At 42.1% G+C, this 21,971-nt stretch overlaps 2 protein-coding genes across 6 annotated transcripts in view; one reads left to right on the forward strand and one right to left on the reverse strand.

Annotated features, from left to right (window-relative positions):
- TIMP4 (TIMP metallopeptidase inhibitor 4) overlaps positions 1 to 1,254 on the forward strand; it is a 49,527-nt gene extending 48,273 nt beyond the window's left edge. Inside the window, exon 5 of the mRNA XM_019496430.2 lies at positions 22 to 1,254. Coding sequence (XP_019351975.1) covers positions 22 to 219 — 198 coding nt within the window. The 3' untranslated portion in view covers positions 220 to 1,254. The remainder of the gene's footprint in view (positions 1 to 21) is intronic.
- SYN2 (synapsin II) overlaps positions 1 to 21,971 on the reverse strand; it is a 623,389-nt gene that overhangs the window by 234,292 nt on the left and 367,126 nt on the right. For all 5 annotated transcript variants that reach the window (XR_009456083.1, XM_014597696.3, XM_019496298.2 and 2 more), the window contains exon 5: positions 8,383 to 8,472. Coding sequence is in view for 4 of the 5 variants with exons in the window: in XM_014597696.3 (XP_014453182.1) it covers positions 8,383 to 8,472 (90 nt within the window). In the remaining variant the exon portion in view is untranslated. The remainder of the gene's footprint in view (positions 1 to 8,382; positions 8,473 to 21,971) is intronic.

A 21,971-nucleotide genomic window follows, 5' to 3' on the forward strand; every position in this document is an offset into this window, starting at 1 on the left:
ATTTAGCTTTTCACATTTTAGATTACTACCTGCTACATGGTGCCTTGTTCAATCACTACACCAAATGAATGCCTTTGGACGGACTGGCTGATAGAAAGAAAGCTTTATGGACATCAAGCCAAGCATTATGCCTGTATCAAGAGAAGTGATGGTACTTGCAGCTGGTACCGAGGTGGCCCTCCCCCAGAGAAAGAGTTTATTGACATCAGTGAACCTTAAAATTATCACTTCCTATAAAGCCCCGGGGGCTAATTCCATCAAACGTTGCGCACACAGCTTTGAACTGCCATCGTCTAATGTATCTGTTGTTTAGAAACAAAAACAAATTGTGCTGTACAATGAAGCACAGAGTTTGAGGAATTGGCACCCAGGCAAGAAGAGGAACAAATCCCTTTGAGGTAGATGCTCTGTAAAGTTCTACCTTGTATAGAAGGGTTTTAGTTGAAAATGTTCCTCTGTGTCCTTTAAGGCATAACAGCTTTCCTTTTTATCAATATGAATGTACAAGAACAAAAGAAAGATCAGAGTTTTTCCCCCTGCTCCATTTACCTATCAGATTAAGAAAACTCCATGTTTTATTCCAAATCAATCTTTCTGATAAAATGAAGAATATTTTATAGAGCTATTTTTTCTGTCTGGAGCTGTCTTAGTACAGAAGAATTATTGTACAGTGTATATGTAAAGTATTAAGCAATGTGCTGTAAAAAGATGCAAAGATCCATGTTTTGTTCATTTTTGTTGAAGCAAGTTAAACGTGTTTGTGATTAAAAACCTCCATAGTCTTTGTTTTGTACATTACTTAACTATCATGTCTTTCTTTACCCATGTATTGTGACACTTGCTAGTAATTAAGCTAAAATACATCTTTGATAATCAGAAACACCTATTCAGTTCATTAATCTAATGGACTGCATTATATTGTAGATAAAGAAGTTGAATGTTCTAATGTTTTGCTATTGCCTTGTATCAACAGAAACGTTATGACAAAGCCTAGTCTAACTAGATTTATGACAAGAACAAACCACAAACATTTTCAGTGCAGTAGTGGCGCTTAGTAATACCTTTATACATGTCTCATTATTATACTTCAGTTGTATTACTGTTATAAGCACTGATTCTAATATTTATGTGAACAATCTACAAACAAGGCATTTAGAGTCTCAGCTGGAAGTGTCTTATAACAAAAAATCCCATATAATTTATTTGTCATCTGTAATTGTTCAGGCTGAAATAAAAGTTTACCATTTTTGGATACTCATTTGCACTTTGTCATAATGAATTTTACAGCTTACAAAATTCTAGCAGGAAGTTAATCATTTTTGTATTAAAAAAACAGGTAAGATTCTAATATCTGACAACAGGATGCTAAGGGCCAGATTCTATCACATTTATTAAGTGTGTAAGTGGATTTAAGCACCAAGTGCAGTACTATTCTCTGTTCAAATCCCTGGAAAACTGTTAAAACAAAAGATGGGTGCGCCATCTCCTCCTCACTGCTTTTGTGTGATTCACTCTTAAGGGTTACACAGTGCTGTGTTCCAAAAGTAGGTGGATTAATGGATTTTCAGGATTTTAGCATGGTAGAACAGAATCATATTTAGGCACCAAGGTCAACTTAAAGGAATTAACAGATGGAAGGGAATCTGGCTCCAAGGACACACATCAACAGCTTGAATAAGATAAACACCAAAGTTTAGAATATATATCCATATTTACCTCAAACATTTAAGGTTCTAGATAATGAGCAGGAAGCATTATAATGAAACTCTGCCATAACATTTCCTGTATTTCTTGATTGTGGCCGGGCAAACAGAAGTTGATACTGCATTTCATTATGTAGACTGCAGTGTTGGCTAGAACTAGCTCAAAGCGAGCTGGCGTATGAAAATTTAGAACACTTAGGCTAATTATTGCAAAACTAAAAAATAAGTGTAGGCTTGGTTCGGTTAATTCCATTTATTGTTGTATGCAAGTTGTTTATCCACTCCTAATATTCAAACTGTAATATTTCTAAACTACTGATTGATGCATTATGAAACAGGTATATTATTAGAAGAATAAATGCTCTATGGAGCTGTTGTAGTCTACTGAGTCTAAAATCTAGTATCTGAATAATGTCCATATTTAGGTTACTCTACAGATCTGAAAAAGCCATTAAGACCCCAGCCTTTCAAAAGAGATATGCATATACTTACATTTATGTTCATCAGCTGCTTCTTTCAACTTAATGGATGCCCCTCACATGCATAAGTAGGTGCCTAAGTGTGTGTTGGATCAGGGGCTAAGATCCTATATATACATTGGGTAAAAGATGTACATTTGCAAAAACTATAAAAATATGTATTTTGATTATAACCTATACTCAGTACTCCCTATTAGTACCCCTATAGCATTTATATATATTAAAAGACAGTAACAGCTTTAGGAAAGCTATATATGTAGAATAATAAACACTACTGAAATATTTCCTGGCCAAATATTTCCATAACAACTTGGTGAAATTTTAATACTGACATTCCCATGAAAATGTTTGGTTTGGGGTGGGGGGGAGGGGGATGACTGTAAAAATAAATAGAACAGTCTCATCCAACAAAAAGTGCTTATGTTGCAGAGTACATATGTCTTCCTTGTGACAAAAAAGAATGAATATTTAGCAAGAAAAGTGAAAAACGGAATACAAAGCACCACCTACAGTTGATATTTACAGCCACAAAGTGGATGACCTGATATACCCGTCCCGTTGCCAGTGCCATTCTGTAAGTGCCAACAGTGGGATAAGATTAGAGCCTCAGCCTTACATCTGAATGTGCTTACTTTTTTTACTTTATAGTAAAATAGAAGATAGCAGGTTATAGTTAACACAACAAAGGAAACATGTTGCCTTCAATCTATATAAAATATATAGAATATTAACAAGGTGTAACAATTAAAGAAAAATGCTTTGTTCGGTTCCAACAGAACACAAAAGGGACTGAAGCCAATGGGAACATGAAGCATTGTTTGTTGGAAGAATAACTCAACAATATCACCTAATAATCAATACCTCACCCTTTATTTTATTTTAAATCAACTTTATTTTAACTTATGAAAATTAAATACCATAATTATTCATAATTAAATATAAATCACTGCTTGTATTTTGCACCCAGGAAAAAAGCAGTTTGTAAGAAGCTGATTTTATCCAGACTTATTTCAGTTATTTACATGCCCTGAAGGCAACACTACTTCCAAAAGTGAAAATGAAATGCAAATATACTTTCTGGTAGTGTGACATACTGTTAGTACAATATATATATGTCTGAATATATTCTATGGATATAGGTAGAGAGCTACAACTTATTTCCCTCCATCATACCAAAACAAGTCCAAGATGGAACTGCAAGAGCTTAATGATCATATAAGTTTTCTATCCATGTAGCTAATTTATTCAGCAGAACACACAGAGTATCATTCTATTGTAATGGTCCATTTTGAACAGCACTAGTAAATGGATATTTTCTGCTTTGTAACTTGTTTATTGAAGTACTGTTTATTTTAAAGTTACACAATAACTAAAACTTAAGCTCAATGAACATAACAAACATTGTCTTTCATCCAATATTGTGCAATAATTTTTATTCTTCAAATATTTATGATTTGTATTTCAAATAAAACTTTTAGGTATACATTTTACAATATGAGATATCCATATCCTATATGGAGTCTTATGAACATTCTGTAATTGATTTTCCATAAACTATTCAATATAACGTATTTCGAAATCAATTGCAGCCCAGTCTGATTTCTGTCTGAACTTGAATCTGACCGTGTTTTCCACACTGGAGAAAAAGAGACCAATCTTTCTAACATCACTAAAGAGGGATATAGAGCTTTAAAAAGCAACTTTCTTAATTTATATTTAATTTTCCTTTTGATTTGTCATTGAAAAGGACTGAAAGGAAATTTGCCTACGGTACAATTTTTTTCAGACTATATTATTTTCCTAACAAGAATTTTCCTTGTATTTGCATTAATTTATTACAAACAACAAACTATTTTTAGAATGACTGCTCTCTACCTTCTGAAGTGTGTGTGTGTGTGTGTGTGTGTGTGTGTGTGTGTGTGTGTGTGTGTGTGTGCAGGGTACATTGAAGGTCAAAGAAGAAAAATACTGCATGGTACATCATTTGGTTTTACTTTGAATGTGACCCATCTGATTTATATTTACAACTGGGAAAACATAAGAAAAAGTCATGCAGAAAAACAATGAAAAATCAAAGAAAATTACTGAAATTAGGTAAGAGTACTTGGATGTAGTTTTCATAACATCCTCCTAGTTAAATTCATCACCACACACAAAAAATAAACTGGACAGGATTTTTTTTTTTTTACATGGCAGAAAAAGTAGGAGAAAATATACTGAAAAAGTGAACTAATTCCAGAAAAGGTTGCAAATATCCAGGCAGCAATGAGTTTGAAAGCTTCACAACACTGTAAAGATTTAATCAGCTTTTGAGCTAAATGTCTTTGTTCCAAGAAGCTTCTCATGAAAGCAGCTCCCAATATTGCATAAAGGTATTTTATTTACTTACCTTTTATTTCCTTTTGAAAACACAGTACTAGAGAGTCATGTACAAATGATCATCAGACTATATAAGAAGCAAAAAGAATAGAAGCATAACAATAACTCAGGCCTGCTAAGTTCCAAATCTCTAAAGCTTCAAAACACCCTGCAAGTCCTAACATAGACAGTTTTCAATTAGAGGGAAAACGAATTTATTTATGGCTGAATGTAAAAACGGGCAGAGGCAGACAAGAGTAGAACTACAACAGAAACTCTTTAAACATCTGGAAGCATCATTATAGGTAAAAGCAATCTCAAACCAGTTTGAACATTAAGAATAGTCTGAACAAACATTCAACTCATATACTGAGAAAACTCCCACCTATGAATCATCATTCAGCCCAACCCTGTACAAATATCCTAACCAAACTATTTGGTATCCTGTCTTGACCACATGTTTTCTAAGTTACTGGGTTCACAAAATTTCCCCCAGAGGGAAAAACAAACAAGGCGTTCTAAATCTAACTTTCCTCAGTTATGTGGTACATTTGAAATGTGTCAACACAATACTAATAGAGTCATCTCCAGCCTAATATTAATTACGTGCAAAATGGTTAACATCTCCCAAGACTAGTTAGCTTTTTACAATGAAATGAAAAAAGGAAAAGGCCTGCTAACCATTCATGTAAGAGAGGTAACTGAAGGCATAAGGGCAAATCTGTTTTCAAATATTAAGTCTCGTGTCTGTCAAACAACCTGGGCACTTTTACACGTGCTCTGGGAGTGTTGGGGGAGGGAGGGCAATTTAATTAGAGCGACTGTGAGAGCTGCTCTAATTAAAGCACCACAGCTCTCACATATCAGCGTCCCCACGCTTCAAAAGGGCAGCGGGGGTGCTTGAACTAAAGCTTGTTCAATGAGCTGTAGTTAGCTGCCCCGACCGCCATTCTTAAACGTGGGAATGCTGACACACGAGATGCAGAGACTGGCTGGAATGCAGTAATTACCATGCTCCAGCAGACTTGCATCGGAGCAGCCTCACAGCACATGTACAGGCACTCCCTTTGATGCACTTGGAAGAAATGCTTTCCATTAACAGCTCTCCATCTTTTTATTTCTGTTGTAGACATAGAATTCAGCTAGTAATCTAAGATAACAGTTTTCAAAAGAACCTGATGGAGAAATTGAAACCTCAACCAATTCTTGTACTTCAATAATGGGATATTTTATTCTTCGTTTCTATATACCTATATTTAGAACACATACAAGCAAAATAGGCAGGTTTTCAATGTGTTTGTAAAATTATTGAGAGCACCCATGAATTATGCAAAGAAGAATGTAGATCAGCCATTATGTAGATCTCGGCCATTATCAGGATTATAAACAAGATATAAAGTAAAATTTAGGAAGCAAAAAATTTACTGCATCACTAATGCGCTGTTCTGCTTCTGGAATTAATTATTTCATATCCAACAGAAAGGACATTTGGTCCTCTCTTGCTTCACTTTTCAACAACAGAAGTAACAAAGCTGTTGACTTCACTATTGTATTTACTTATCCTTGTGTCAGGAAAAGCCCTCCTGCTCTCAAAGGATATTTATATGTTCAGGACCACAGTTTGAGACTCATTGCTGTGTACCACTCTTACCATGGCTATGTCAGGAGCTCCTTCAAAGAGAAATTTACCATGCAACAAAAAAAGAAACAAATGAAGCAAACAGTCCAGAGGGGCTAAAAAACACTAGGGCAAGAAAAATGGAATGTACCACTATTCTGCCTCCCTCACCACACATAAGAAACACAGTGGGAAAGCAACTCATGATGTTCAATTGTCTGGGGCACAGAAAAAAAAGAAGGCATACACTGCAACAGTACATACTGCATTTGATTTACAGTGATGAAACATTACACAACAGCACTGAAAAATGACATCAGGGTTTGGTGCTGAAAATATTGTTTTGTCTCAGTGGGATACTTTGTTTCATTCAAAGGGTATTGGGCTGGGCTCCTCTACCCAGAGTAAGAAAGTAAGAATTAGGGAGGTAAATATCATTTTTAAAAATATTTGTTTAACCTCCTCTAATTATATTGGTTAATCATGTAACAGACAATACAGCAGCTCAGACACAGCTCCTGGGGTGAGGAGGCAAGCCCTGCCAGACAACACAGCTCACAGGAAACCCTGCATCTGGGAAGGAGGGAGGGAGCACCTGTAAACAAGCATCTAATTGCTTAATTGCTGAGTTATTAGGCTGCTCCTTGTTTTCCTCCTAGGCTATGGGTACTAGTCCTCACCCCCTCCCCACTCCCTTTGCCTGCTCTGCTGCCTTCTTATTTCTGCTGTGCTCCTGCATGGCTTCCCTTCCCTGCCAGACTGTGCCTGTTCAGGGTTAAAGGATATCAGTAAGCTAGCCAGTTATCACTGTACTTATTGGTTAAATGATGTAGGTTTGCTTGTAGATTGAGGATGCTACATATAATCTGTATCTCCAGGAAAACTCAAAAAAACCTTAAATTTATTCTCCTCCCCTTGATCAATCCTCCCCATTTTCTACTTGACATTTTAGAAAGGACTCAGATTTGGTTTCAGCCCACCCACAAAACTCCAAGTTATAGGTATCATATTAACTCCCCTGGGTCTGCAGCAGATGCAAGATGCAAGCCTCTTTCTTCCTTGAGTGTGTTAATAATTGGGTTGCTAGTGAAGGCCACCATCTCTCTGTGCCTGGATCTTTCTTAGTGGGGTAGGAAGTGGTGTGGGACAGACCTCTGCTCTTGCTGCCAACGTTTTTGGGCACATATACTATGTGACGGAGCTCTGCTCTGATGCATTCTAATTAACATGTGTTGGAGCGGACTCAATTAATTAACTGAGTCTGCTGCAAGTCTTCTGGAGCGTGTCAGAACCTCTCTAATTAAAGTGCCCTCCTCTCCACCCTGGAGTACATGTATGAAATGAACTATTTGTGAGCTACTTCAAAATTCCTTTTGAGGCAGCTAGGGAACTCCAAAAGTCACCTACCAATAATGCATTAAGGTTGAAAGCATCTGACATCTTTAATACAGGGGGCTGAGAATCCCTATATGAAACAACTGCATGTAGAATTATAGGGCATCTTACAGCTTACCAGACAAGCTGCTGGCATTAGGGACATTCAAGCTGTATGGTGACATCAGATTCATATACCTGCCTAGGTATTTCCTTCCCAAGAAGTTAGTTCATGACTTGAGAGAAGCAATAGTCCATCTCTAGCAACTCGTCAAAGAAAATGCTGGAGAAAGTAGCCACCTGAGTCCTCTAAAGACCCAACATTTGTGCAACCAATTCACAGGAACAGCTTGAAAAGGTAGATAGCATAAAGTACACTTGATTGTGGGTGTGAACAATTATTGTCTGGGCAGAGGGGTGCGACTTATCAGCAGAGCAGCTCCAGCATGTGAAGGTAACAGCACGTGAAACAATCTGATTTTAGGTGAGTTCAAGGTTTTACACAAATATGTCATACAGCCTTACTCACCAGCACTAAAGATACTGAATATTCTAGCATGCAACCCACAGGACTAGCCTGGAAACATATCCATACACTCTCCTGTGTACTTTATAATTCGTATTTTTTCTGTTCTTTAGAACCAGTTTGTCTTTTTTAAAGCTGAAGGTACTAATTTTTCAATTAACAGAAGGATGCTTTCTCGTTGTCATCCAGTATCATGCCACTGGAAGTTTCCAAAATGGTATTTTAAAATAACTGAGAGGGGGAAAAAGGGAAAATGAATCATGGGTAATTATAGTTTCAGTTCTATTCATACAGCAACTGACTTTTAGTGTTGTTTGCACCTACCATTTCCTTGTGATTTGGGTAAAATGTTTGTGCAATTAGAGGGAACTTCTCAGGACCCAGAGTTTTGTAGATGGACACCATCTGCGCAAACTGTAAAAGAAAACAAAGCAAAAAATAATGTTTAAAGACTGAGCAAATTCTGTTGAAATCTTCAAATTGTCATTCTACATCTTAATTCTGTAAAAGCTAATCCTTTTATTGCATATATGCATAGATAATACACAGTGGGATAATGGGTTTCAACATCTTATACTTTATGTACCTTAAGATGATTTTGTGATAATAGCATAATTATATGAGAAATTATACAAGCAACATTATATTTTACTACCATTTTTTATTTCAAGGTCTTGAAGTACTTTACAATTATTAATCTATTAAGACTTTTCGCAAGTCTGTGAAATTGATAGGTAATTTTACCAGATGGGGAAATAGAGAGAGAAAAATTGGCTTGCGTTACATCACACAAAGTCAGGTAGGGAGCAAAGAATATGAGTTTATTTCCTAGTTGCTTTACCTGTGTCTTAGCATCTGTTCAGTGTTGTTGGTCCACAAAGATCCCAATCACTTAACAGAATGTGCATTATATACACCTGTATGAAACAACCATTTCGCTCTTTCTTTTTCATGTGGACAGCAGTAACAAACAATGCAAAGCAATCCTACTCAATAATTTATGGAAGAAAATAACAAGGAATTCCATAGCCAATGTCAACTAATGGAAAATATTTATAGCCTGATCCCTCTAATGCAGAGCTTTCCAAACTTTTCATGTTGGTGACACTTTTTAGACATGCATCATTTCGCGACACAGTAATTCAGTTCCGGGGGAGGGGCCAAGGGAAGCAGACATGAGTAAGGGAGCTCCGCAGTGCCCTTCCGCAAAATTTTCTGCATTTTGCGCGACACACCTACACACTGCCGCCGACACACTAATGTGTCGCGGCACACAGTTTGGAAAGCTCTGCTCTAATGAATAGATTGATTTTTATATTATGGCAGTTTAAAAAACTAAATCACTCCTGAAATTACAGCTTGGCAAGTAAGGTTTCTAGGGAGCAAGAAGAGGTTGGCAGTCAGAAGACCCACTATTGTTTCAAGCCTCCAAAGCTTTTGGCTTGTACATGCCTGTGATGTATTTAATTATCAATATGCCAGCATTAGACATACACATCTTAGCACAAGTTTGAATAGTGGGTTTTGCTGGTAAAAAAAGAAAGAAAAAAGAACAATAGAACACTGTATTGTAAAGCAGTTAGATCAAATATCTACTATGTTAATACAAATTAGGGTATGGGCCAGAAACTGAAAGTTATGGAGAGGAAATAAGGCTGTTGAAAGCTCTGAGTTGCATTTTCAACTGGCAGAGAGGATTTGTTTATTTTAATAATGTTTATTTAAGTTTTCTATTTCATAAACACATTTTTAAATTTTGCAGGACAAGGGAAAATGCCTTTCTATTGAGTAGCTTACAGTGGAAGTTGGGTATACATTAGTTGGATAGAATACAGAACAAAGATAAATGAGGGAAAGGAAGTTTTATTCTGAAAGAAAGAAAACTTTTATGGGTAGGATTCTTCATAATTTATTATTTAATTATATTCCAGTTAAGGACCTCTGAAAACCCCTGCATTTGGAATCAGATATACCCATTCTATCAGAATATCAAAACAAACAAACTCAATTTTCAGACTGAACAGAAGACATGGGCCTTTCATATTAAAGCCCATTTAAAAAATATATGCTTAAATAAACCTGCTCAAAAACCAAGCCATTGTGTTTTACTTGTGGGTCTTAAACACAGAAGAGCTAATAGCCAATGAACAAGGAAGGTATGAACCAGGTTTTCAATTGTGATATACACTTAGAGATTATGATTAAGATGAGTAAAACAAGCAAGGAATAAATTTAAGAAAAAGAAGTCACTTCAATGTTGTATACTTAACACTGAAACAAATTAAAGCTAGCATGGGCATATCTACAAGAACTGCAGTCACCCCTTTACTTTTAGTCAAACCCTCAGTTTCAACACTAACCATTAGGGCTGTGCAAAGTTTAGGGTCCCTGATTTGATTCAGTGGAGATTCAGTGATTCATTGGCTGAATCTCTGAATTCAAATCAAATCAGGGGACCCTTTAATCTCTCTGAATTGATTCGGAGAGATTAGGACAGATTCGGCCATTTGGACGTAGATACAGCTTTAAATGACTTTTCTACATACCTCTAGGAAGCAGGGGCTCTGAATGCTGCAGTGCTGGGGCAGATGCAGAGTCCCACAAAAGCTCAGAGGGCTCCCCAGCATGCTTGGCAGCGTACTCGGAAGTGGACTGGAAGTACCTCCGGTTCACTTCTGGGTCTGCTGGGGAGCATGCTACAGGGCCTCCTCATGCCACTTCCAGGTTCACTGCTGAGCATGCTGGAAAGCCCCCTACACTGCTGTGGGACTCTGCATTTTCCACAGCACTGCAGTGATCACAAGCCTCACTGCTACCTCAAGGTATGTAGAAAAAAACTTTTAAAGCTGTGCCTGTGTCCAAATAGCTGACTCACTGAATCAGCATCGCAGCTTCAGATTCAGATTCAGCTGAATCAAATCAGGGACAATGATCCGAATCAACAGATTGAATCACTGTCCCCCAATTCAGGCCAAATCCAAATCGAAATTGAATACAGCCCATTTCACACAACACTATGAACCAAGTTAGAGAACTTCTGGAGGGGCTGGATGTGTTCAGATCAGCAGGTCCAGATGCTTTCCACCCCAGGGTGCTGAGGGAATTGGCAGGGGTTATTGCGGGGCCCCTGGCACAGCTTTACGAGCACTTGTGGTGCTCTGGCCAGGTGCCAGACAACTGGAAGAGGGCCAATGTGGTCCCTATCCTTAAAAAAGGGAAGAGGGAGGACCTGGGCAACTATAGGCCTATTAGTTTTACTTCAATCCTGCAGAAGCTCTTTGAGAAGATTATCAAGGAGCACATCTGTGATGGGCCAGCAGCAGGGATGATGCTCAAGGGCAACCAGCGTGGTTTCATTAGGGGCAGGTCCTGTCAGACCAACCTGATTGCCTTCTAAAATCAGGTCACAAAATCACTGGGCGCAGGTATCGCAGTGGATGTAGTCTTTCTGGACTTCAGGAAGGCCTTTGACACTGTCTCCCAGCCCATTCTCATTAAAAAGCTAGGCAACTGTGGCATTGATGCCTACACAGTCAGATGGATTGCAAATTGGCTGAGGGGTCATACTCAGAGAGTGGTGGTGGACGGGTCATTTTCGACCTGGAGGGAAGTGGGCAGTGGGGTCCCCCAGGGCTCGGTCCTTGGGCCTGCACTGTTCAATTTCTTTATTAGTGACTTGGATGATGGGGTGAAGAGCAGCCTGTTTAAATTCGCAGACGACACCAAGATTTGGGGTAAGGTGGGCACGCTAGAAGGGAAGTACAGATTACAGCAGGACCTGGACAGGTTACAAGCGTGGGCAAATGAAAATAGGATGGGGTTCAATACTGACAAGTGCAGGGTGCTGCACTTGGGCAGTAGGAACCAGCAGCATACCTATAGGCTGGGGAACTCCCTTCTCAAAAGCACGGTGGCAAAAAGAGATCTTGGAGTCATTATTGACTCCAAGATGAACATGGGCCGACAATGCGAGAACATGGTTAGTAGGGCTAACCGTACCTTGTCCTGCATCCACAGATGCATCACAAGCAGGGCCAAGGAGGTGATCCCCCCCTCTACATGACACTGGTCAGGCCACAGCTGGAGTACTGCATCCAGTTCTGGGTGTCGCACTTCAGGTGGGATGTGGACAGCATTGAGAGAGTCCAAAGGAGGGCCACTCGCATAATCCGGGGACAACAGGGCAGACCCTATGAAGAGAGGCTATGGGACCTTAACCTGTTCAGCCTTCACAAGAGAAGGCTGAGGGGGGACCTGGTGGCCATCTATAAACTTACTAGGGGGGACCAGCGGGGTTCAGGAGAGACCTTGTTCCCCTGAGCGCCTCCTGGAGTAACAAGGAATAACAGCCATAAGCTGCTAGAGAGTAGCTTTAGACTAGACATTAGAAGGCACTACTTCACAGTCAGGGCAGCTGGGATCTGGAACCAACTTCCAAGGGAAGTGGTGATGGCTCCTATCCTGGGGGTCTTTAAGAGGAGGCTTGACGTTTACCTGGCTGGGGTCATTTGAGCCCAGTTTTCTCTCCTGCCCATGGCAGGGAGTCAGACTAGAAGATCTACAAGGTCCCTTCTGACCCTACATCTTTGAATCTATCTATTATAATGACCAAAAACAGTCTGTGACCATAGCAAACAAACTGAAACACCAGAACTATTTTGTTGTTTCACTTCAGTGCATCTCTTCAATGTAAAAAGATTTTGCTATTTGTTTTTTATGTTTTTTGATTCTTCCATGCCAAAAAGCAATGCATCTAATTTTGTCTATTAACAAAAGCTTTATAGAGTTTCATGAGCCCAATCCTGAAAAAAATGTACTCTGTGTGCTCAAATGCATGAGGATACCCAACAACTTAAAAAAAAAAAGAGTTCGTCATGGAGCAGATCCTCAAGGAATCCATTTCTAAGCACTTGGAGGAGACAGTGATTAGGGACAGCCAGCATGGATTCACCAACGGCAAGTCTTACCTGACCAACCTGATTGTTGCCCTGAGGGGGTCAGGCCAATGCTCAGGATCTCAATATTGCACTATTAGACAGGAGGGCGTGGTGTACAATTGCACATGCACACATAAAAATCAATTAAGCACACAGACAAGGTTCCTTGGGTGAATTTGATATCTTTTATCAGACCAACCCAAATGGTTGGAGAATAGTTATTAAGCAAGCTTTCGGGTTCAAAAACCCTTCGTCAGGCTAAGGAAGCTGCAGCAGTTGCTGCATGCTCTTCCTGGATGGAATGAAAAGTAAACAAGCCAGGGGCTGGGCTGGGCTGGGGAGTCAGTTGCCAGGCAGATTGTAATGTATCAAAAATCCAATGTCTATTTTTAGTCCCTGATCTCTAGTATCCAGCAGGTTGATGAAATGGAGCTCATAGGCTCATCTCTGGGATGTGTTGTGTAAATTTCCCTTGAGGATCAGGACTGAGACTGGAGAGAGAGTGGCCCTCCTGTGAGAAATGTGCCCCCACCGGTAATTGGGTGTTTCTGTCTTTAAGCACACATACACTCACTAGGTGCATGCACCCCTACTAGGCATACACACACTAGCAACTCAGATACACACACGTTCAAAATAACCAGTCTAGGTTCATGCACACCTATCACCAGTTTAAGCCCATACACACTATACACACCAAATTTAGACAGAATCAGTTACCAACACCTGCACATCCAACACACATACGTGGATTACTAATTCATATACCATACACACACAATGATATCTATATATGTATATATATATATATATGTGTGTGTGTGTATTCACTAATGCACACACATACCACCCACCTACACATACACACAGGTGAGTTCCTAAGTTGGGTGTTGTGATGTGTGTGTATATATGTATGTATGTGCTTGGTGTACTTGGGATACCTGGGGACAGGTTAAGGTAAGAAAGTAGAAGTGTAGGGAATGAAAGTTGCTGAAAGTGAAAGTTACCGGGACTGGGATTAGAACTGGTAGACAAGAGGGGCCTGGGCTGAAGAACTGAGGCTCGGCGGTAACTTTAGGTTAATTGATCTTAATTGATTAAAAGACAATGCCCAAAGCCTGCAGAACAGGGGAGCGATGCCGGCACACAGGCTGGGACTGGAGCCAGAGCTATGGGGGAGCTGAAAAGATAGGTGGGGAGAGGGAAAATGGGACTAAGGGAAAATGTGGGTGTTAAAGAGGGGCTCTGGGTGTGGGGAGCCAGAGGATGCCTCTGGGGCAGCTAGAGAAGTTGCAGGGAGCGGCAGTAGGTGCTGGGAGCTGGAGAAAGGCTCCAGCTGCTGGAGAAAATTGCAGGACAGCCATGAGGAGCTAGGAAGCTGCAGGTGGGGGGGAGGGGAATGACTACAAAAGGTGTAGGGGAAGCCTGAAAACAGAGAGACGGACAGCAGAAAATCACAGGAAAGGTGGCAGGAGAGACTGAAAGGCAGCAGGGCAGCGGGAAAGCAGAAAAAGACAGCAGAAAGTTAGAAGGAAAAGGCAATAGGAGCAGAGGGAGAGCAGAAAATCACAGGAAAAGCAGCAGGAGAGACTGAAAGGTGGTAGGACAGCGGGAAAGCAGAGAAAGACAGCAGAAAGTCACAGGGAAAAGGCCATAGATGGCATGGGGGGCAGAAAGGCAGCAGGAACAGCCAGAAAGCAAGGAGAGGCTGAGAGGTGGCAGAAAAGGGGAGACGGAATTGGGAGGAGATCGGGACACTAGTGAGGGGGGGGGGGAATGGAGCTGAGAGAGAGAGAGAACAGGGCTGGAATTTAAGATGGGGAAGGAACTGGGATTCAGTAAAGCATGACCCGACTTGAGGTTGCAAATGACAGTGGTTTTATTGAACAGGGGAGATGGTGACACAATGTCTTATTGGTTCCCTTGCACCCACCCCCACACACACACACATGCGTGCATGTTAAATAAACAAAAAAAAAAAAAAAAGGAAAACTGGGGGTTTTGCTACATGATTGCCTTCTGTGATGAGATGATGTGAAGGAAATGTAGCAAAGGGGGGGGGTGCATGTCACATGGGCTGCATCAGCGGGGATCACATGCCTTATGGACCATACCAAGGCCCCCCCAGGCTGCACACCCCATGAACACCCACCCCCAACCATTGTACCATGCACCCATGACCCCCACTGTTATACCATGTACCTGTGACCCCCCCCCCCATACTGTATGCCCACAGCCCCCACTGCTGCACCATGCACTCATGCAGGTGCTTTCCCCCCACCGCACTGCACACCTGTACCCTTGACCTCCCAAACCCTTCCCACTGCACCTCAGGCTTTTGACCCCCCAACCCTCCCCACTCCTGGTAGCGTTGCATGTCCCAGGCTAACTTCCATTTCCCTGTGCTGCTATGCTGCCCTGCTCCTTGAGGTGCATGTAAGAAACAGCAGCTGGAGGAGGAGTGGGGGGCCCAGAGACACTAGCTTTTATTGCAACCAGAGAGATGAGGGGAGAAGTGGCTGGGCACGAATTTGGAAGCCATAATTCAACCCCTTGTGAGCTGCATGCAGAGACAACCCAAGCAGAGTGCGGGGCCCGGGGCAAATCAGTGTGTGCAGGGCCCTGCCCCTAGACATGAGGAAGCCAGTGGCAGATTCAGCAGCGGGCGGGGGGGTGGTGAGCGGCCGGATGTGCCGGATTCAATGGTGGATTTGGTGGTAGGAGGGTGGGGGGGTTTGCTGAGTGGCCATAAGTAAAGCTGGCAGCAGTGAGGAGTCGCCACACTGTTCTGCCCGGCTCCGTGGGGCCCCCCAAAGTGCAAGGTGCAGGGCGGTCACCTCAATTTGGACCCCCCAGGGATGGTCCTGGCTGCATGTGGCCAATGGTCCACCAGCTGGATAGCTTTCCTTTAGAATATGACTTTTGAGGGTATGCTATTAAGTCAAAGTAACTAGTTTGGTCTTAAATCATACCTCTATAGTGCAGGCATGACAAGGCTACCATGCATTATTAAGGGTTCCTGTGGACATGTGGGAATGCTGCTCTGACGCACTATAATTACAGCACATCGGAACATGCTAATTAGTACACTCCAGAAGCTTTCATGTCTCATGTGTTCAGCATCCCCAGGCTTTAAAATGGTGGTGGGGGTATTTAACTAAAGCTCACTGAATGAGCTTTAGTTAAAGTACCCCCACCATCATTTTGAAGGGCAGAACACTGAATACATGAGATGCTGGGCATGGTTTAATTAGAACAGCTCTTGGATCTGCTTGAATTAACCCCCTGAGACTGTGTAAAGACTGCTTAAGTTACCAAAACTATTCCTGTGCTGGGGCAACATGGGTTTCTATAGTAAATTCTTGAAAGACTGTCTAGTTTAAAGTTAAATGTTTTCAGTAATAAAATTTCCATGAAGTGCAGAACATGGGTAGGCTTCTGTTACTGAAATAAAATATAAAGTCAAATATACTAACACCAAGTCACTGGGGGAAATCCTTTCTAAAGAAGTAAGCCCACTGAGCTTAACATTTCAGCAGGGGTATTCAACTCTTTAGCTAGGAAAGAATTTTAAAAAATGAACAGAGATTCAAGTTCTTTTGATTGTGATTTTTAGCTGAATTTACTCAGCAGTGTTTGAAGATTGGTTTTGCCCTTTTGAACTGACAGCTATGAGAAATATTCAGTTAAATATATTTATGTTTTTCAGGTTCTCCTAAAAAAAATCTTGTGATGTGTAGCATTCTCAGTAATGTTAGCTCTTCCCTTTCTAATGTCTTCGGAATGAAAATAATTTCATCTTGACTAATAGATTGTATCTCAGTGAGAGAATAGTAGAGGGCCAGCTGAACTCTCTCTGATCTGCAACAATGCAGAGGAACAGTCAGAGGAACAATGCAGAGGATACAGATAACAAGAAACACTTAGGGAGTGCTTTGGTTTCAAATAAAAGCTTTCTGAGGTTTTTGTTACACTAAGAATGGAAGACTGTAAATTTGACTGTACAAATGTACTGCAAGCAGGCAGCTAATGGTTATAAAATTTATTTTGTGTTAGCAGTAAAACTAAAGTTTGAAAAAAGAACTCACTTACTATTTCAGTTTTATTAAAGTGCAGTTAAACAGAAGAATATAATCAGTAAAAGCCTCAAAGTAATACTAAAGCTGAAAATGTATCTATGGTATTTGAAACGGGCCTGTGACACCTGTCAGTAATAAAAGTGTATAGTTGTACCAGGTTGAAGAATCTGGGTATTTTGGTATACTTTAAAGGAGAGTTGCCTCCCAGGTTCCCAGGTGAAGACCTATATGTAATCTATACCACTGTTTCCTACTGGAAAAAAAAAATCAGAATTCCTGAACTACATACCATAAAATCTGTACTACAAACTGAAAGAGATTTTTCTTTTCTCTTGTGTCTTAGGGGCTTGTGGTTTTAGAGTAGGAGGATCTATGTTTTGTCTTACTGGTCCTTTGAGATTCCAGCTGGTCACAGAATAAAGTATGGTGACAACCATGGGATGCTGAGTGCTCACAAACATATGGACAGAGAGTATCTTCCAAACTAGAAAATAATATATTTCACTAATCCAGAATATGCATGTATCCTACTTCTAAGAAAAGAAGAACAGGGGCAGAGGAGACCACAACTGTTTTTTAGGCACAGAAAAATATGTATACTCACTCTATATAGATTAATTTTTTAACATGCTTGCCACTGAGAATCATCTTGCCTTCCATTGCAATGGCAGGTGGGCAAGGCTGAGCAGCAAGGAAACAAATGCAGCACCATTTCAATTTTGGTGAAATAAAATTTCCCTGAACACCTGAGGATGTACCTGCTGGAAACAAATTGAAGGGTGAGTCTCCCATGGTTTAGCCCAATAATGGTTTAGAGCAATCACAAGTCCTCACTCAACTCCTGCTTCCCACCAAATGGTTCTATCTTCCCCTTGAAGATTGCTCCTGGATAGGAATATGTGGGACCACGTGAAGGTAGTTATTTCAGGTGGAGGGCCACTTACTGAGTTTTGGCAAGCTGTCGAGGGCCGCATGGGTAGCCATGTCCCTTGACAGGTGCCCTGCCCCCTGATCACCATCTTGGGACCAGAAGTCCCACCTCTAACCCCTGACCTTTGCCACCAGAAGTCCCTTTCCTTGCCCCTGGAAGTAATCCTTTGGGGAAGAGAGTTTGCCATTTTAGGGGGAAAAAAAAATTACAGGCAGTCCTCGACTTACGACGGTTCAAGTTCCGATGAACCGCAGTTAAGAAGTTTGTAAACTGACACCTGGGTTTCTAAGTTCCAACCCGGGTTTTAACTTTACGACGCTGAATGAAGGATACAGGTCTGTTGGTGGAAGGGGAAGGGGAAGGAAAGGGCCATGGGGGCAGATCAGATCCCCTATGGGAGGGGGGGTGCTGGGGCTGGAACAGTGGGTGGGGCAAACGCTGCCCAGCTGGGGCTGTGCTGGGCTCTGGGAGCAGGGGCTATGGGTGGCGGGAGAAGCTGCAGCTCAAGCCATGGCTCATCTGCCTGCTCCCCTGGCTGTAAGGCAGGCAGCTCTGGGCTGAGCCAGGTGGCCGCGGGAGAAACCACAGCTCAACTGCCTGCTCCCCTGGCTGCCCCCGCCGGGGGGAGGCAGGCAGCTCTGGGGCTGAGCCGGGCTGCTGCAGGAGAAGCCACAGCTCAAGCCATGGCTCATCTGTCTGCTCCCCTGCCTGCCCCTGCTGGGGCAAGACAGGCAGCTCTGGGCTGAGCCAGGTGGCCACGGGAGAAGCTGTGGCCTGTCCAGTGGCTCCTGCTGCTTGTCCAGAAGGGCACGGGGTGTGGGAGGGACATGTGACCCCCAGATTTGGTCTGGTTGGGCAGGGGTGGGCTGCACTCGGGGCAGATCCGGGGGCACATGCCCCCCCACCCTCCATGCACTTCCAGCCATGTGGCCAGAGCAGCAGTGCGCCACTTGTCTGGGAGCCATTTCCTAGGCAGCTCCTCTGGTGCTCAGTCATCACTGCTGTTACTACCACTACAGCACTATGGTACAGTACTGTACCTGTACGGAATAAAGAATAAGTCCCAGTACTGTACTGTACAGTACAGTACTTTATAACAAGTTCACTGCGCTGCCCATGTGCTCTTCTGTTTCCATACTTTTTCCAAACTGCCCATAATAATGGCAGAAAAGCATAAATCCGATAGAAGTGATATTTCTTCTTCTAAGAAATGTAGAACAATTACTATGGAAACAAAAATGGAGATAATTAAGAGGTATGAAAAAGGTGAGGTCCCAGCTGAAATGGGAGAGCTTTGGATATCCCCCAAATGACTATTGTGACCATCCTGAAAGATAAGGCAAGAAGTCAGGAGCATATTAAGGATTCAGCTCCTATGCACTCAACTGTGAAAACTAAGCACCGTGTCGGACTTATTGCTCAGGTTGAGAAACTGTTAATCATTTGGTGGAAGGATCAAAATAAACACCATGCTCCTGTGAGTTTAGGCATCATTCAGGAAAAGGCTAGGAGTCTTTATGATGATCTAAAGAAACAACAGGGGGAGAGTTCTAATGCTGAGCCTTTTATTGCAAGTAAGGGGTGGTTTATGCATTTTAAAGCCAGGGCCAATTTGCATAACATCAAGGTCTCAGGTGAAGCTGCAAGTGCTAATGAAGAGGCAGCTCGTGCTTTTCCTGAGACATTGGCTGAAATCATTGAAGAGAATGGCTATTGTGCTCAGCAATTTTTTAATGTTGACAAAACTGGGCTCTTTTGGAAAAAAATGCTATTGAGAACCTACATTGCCAAAGAGGAGAAAGCCATGCCAGGGTACAAAGCTGCTAAAGATAGGCTCACTCTTTTGCTTGGTTCCAAAGCTGCAGGTGACTTTAAACTTAAACCTTTACTTATGTACTGTTCAGAAAACCCCAGAGCTTTGAAAGGACATTCCAAGGCATTTCTCCAAGTGATGGGAAATCCAATCCTAAGGCATGGTTCAATAAGAACATTTCTGAGGATTGGTTTAACCATAATTTTGTGCCAAGTGTCAGGGATTATTGCAGCAAAAACAATCTTGCATTTAAAGCGTTGTTAATCCTTGGCAATGCTCCTGGTCATCCAACCATCCTTGATGACATGCATCCTGATATCAAAGTGGTGTTTCTGCCCCCCAACACCACCTCATTGTTGCAACCTATGGACCAGGGGATAATCGCATCCTTCAAGGCCTACTATTTCAGGTGCACATTTGCCCAGGCCATCAGGGCAATTGAGAAGGAAGGTGGACCAACTCTGAAGGACTTCTGGAAGGGCTTCAACATATACCATGCAGTTAAGAACATTGGTAAGGCATGGAATGAAGTCAAACAATCAAATATGAATGGTGTTTGGAGAAAATTGTGTGTGTCAAATAAGTTTGTGTCTGACTTCCAAGGCTTTACAGACGCTGTTGAAGAGGTGACCAAAAATGTTGTTGAAATGGGCAAAGAACTCAACTTAGACGTTGCACCAGAAGATGTTGATGAGTTGCTGGCATCCTATTCTGAAGAATTAATTCAATGAGGTCCTTATTGGTTGGAACAGCAAAAAGTGGCAGAGGAAGAAGATGCACCTACTGTTGAAGAGACTCCTCCTTGTAAAATCTTGACAACAAAAGTGTTGGCTGAGGCATTTCAACATTTGGAAGCTGCCATGTCCCTGTTTGAGGAACATGACCCCGACATTGAATGCAGTGCATCAGTGAATAGGGGCATATCCAGCATGTACAGCTGCTACAGAGAAATTTACAAGCAAAAGAAGAGAACATCTGTCCAAACTTCCTTGTGCACTTTCTTTAAGAAAGCAGACAAGACTCCTGAGAAGACTCAAGCCAAGAAACCTTCAAAAAGTCCAGCAGAGAGCAGGCACAGAAAGCCCCAAATAAATATGATTGCTATTTACAATACTGTATAAATACATAAATAAATACATATAGACAAGTAATACAGCTACATTTATTTTATATAATTGAGTGAGTACTGTACAAAATTCTGGGTTATTTTGGGTGAAAATAGGGTATCAGGCCTTGGTTCAGGAACCAATCCCCCATTATAACATTGTTTCCTATGGGAAAATTGATTCCAAGTTACAATGTTTCAACTTAAGACGTGGTTTTCAGGAACCAATTGTGTCATAAGTCTGAGGACTGCCTATATATACTAAAAATTAAACACCCATAATAAGATACTTTAATTTAATTTAAAAAATATATTTTTGTCCTGATTTGTGTGTGTGTGTGCTGTATATGTAGAAGTGATTGCATAATAGCTCAAATGCAGTCTTACTCTTGTATATTGTGTGGGGTTTGCAGGGGTTTTGGGGGGTATGGGTGGGTGGGTATGGGGTTTGTGGGGAGCTGTGGGTGGGTGAGTTTGGGGGCTGAACATCTGGGCTGAGCAGCAGTGGTGTGGAACAAACTACTGCTCAGCATGGGGGAAAAGCTGCCTCTCCTCCTCCCGCTGCTGGTACTTCCTGGTGTAGCCATTTGAATCCCACATGGGGCTGTCTGTGCCTGCTCTCTGCTGCTACCACTGCCCCATGGGGCAGCCCAGAGGTGGTGGTGACACAGAACAGCCCCACCAGGGCTCCGGGTGGCTGCACCAGGAAGCGCTGGCCACGGGGAGGGGTTGCTTTCCCCCCCACTGAGCAGCAGTTTGTTCTGCGCCGCCGCTGCTCAGGCCAGATGGGCAAGTGCAGGATGCATGGGTTTGGGGCATCATACGCTGGTTCTTGCCTGTACTGGCAGGGGCAGGGGATACTGGGAGCAAGCAGGCAGATGGGAGACAGTGACAGCTGGGCAGGAGCACAGGGCCAGCACCCATGTCCTGGGGCCAGCGCTGGCAGGGGCCACAGTGGGACAGCAGGAGCATGGGGCCCCAGACAGCAGGGGCTCTATGAAGCTGGGCAAGCTCCCCTCTCTCCCTGTTGGTGCAGCTCAGCCCGGCT

Source organism: Alligator mississippiensis, chromosome 12 (assembly GCF_030867095.1).
Source record: "Alligator mississippiensis isolate rAllMis1 chromosome 12, rAllMis1, whole genome shotgun sequence".
In the NCBI taxonomy this organism is placed as follows: Eukaryota; Metazoa; Chordata; order Crocodylia; family Alligatoridae; genus Alligator; species Alligator mississippiensis.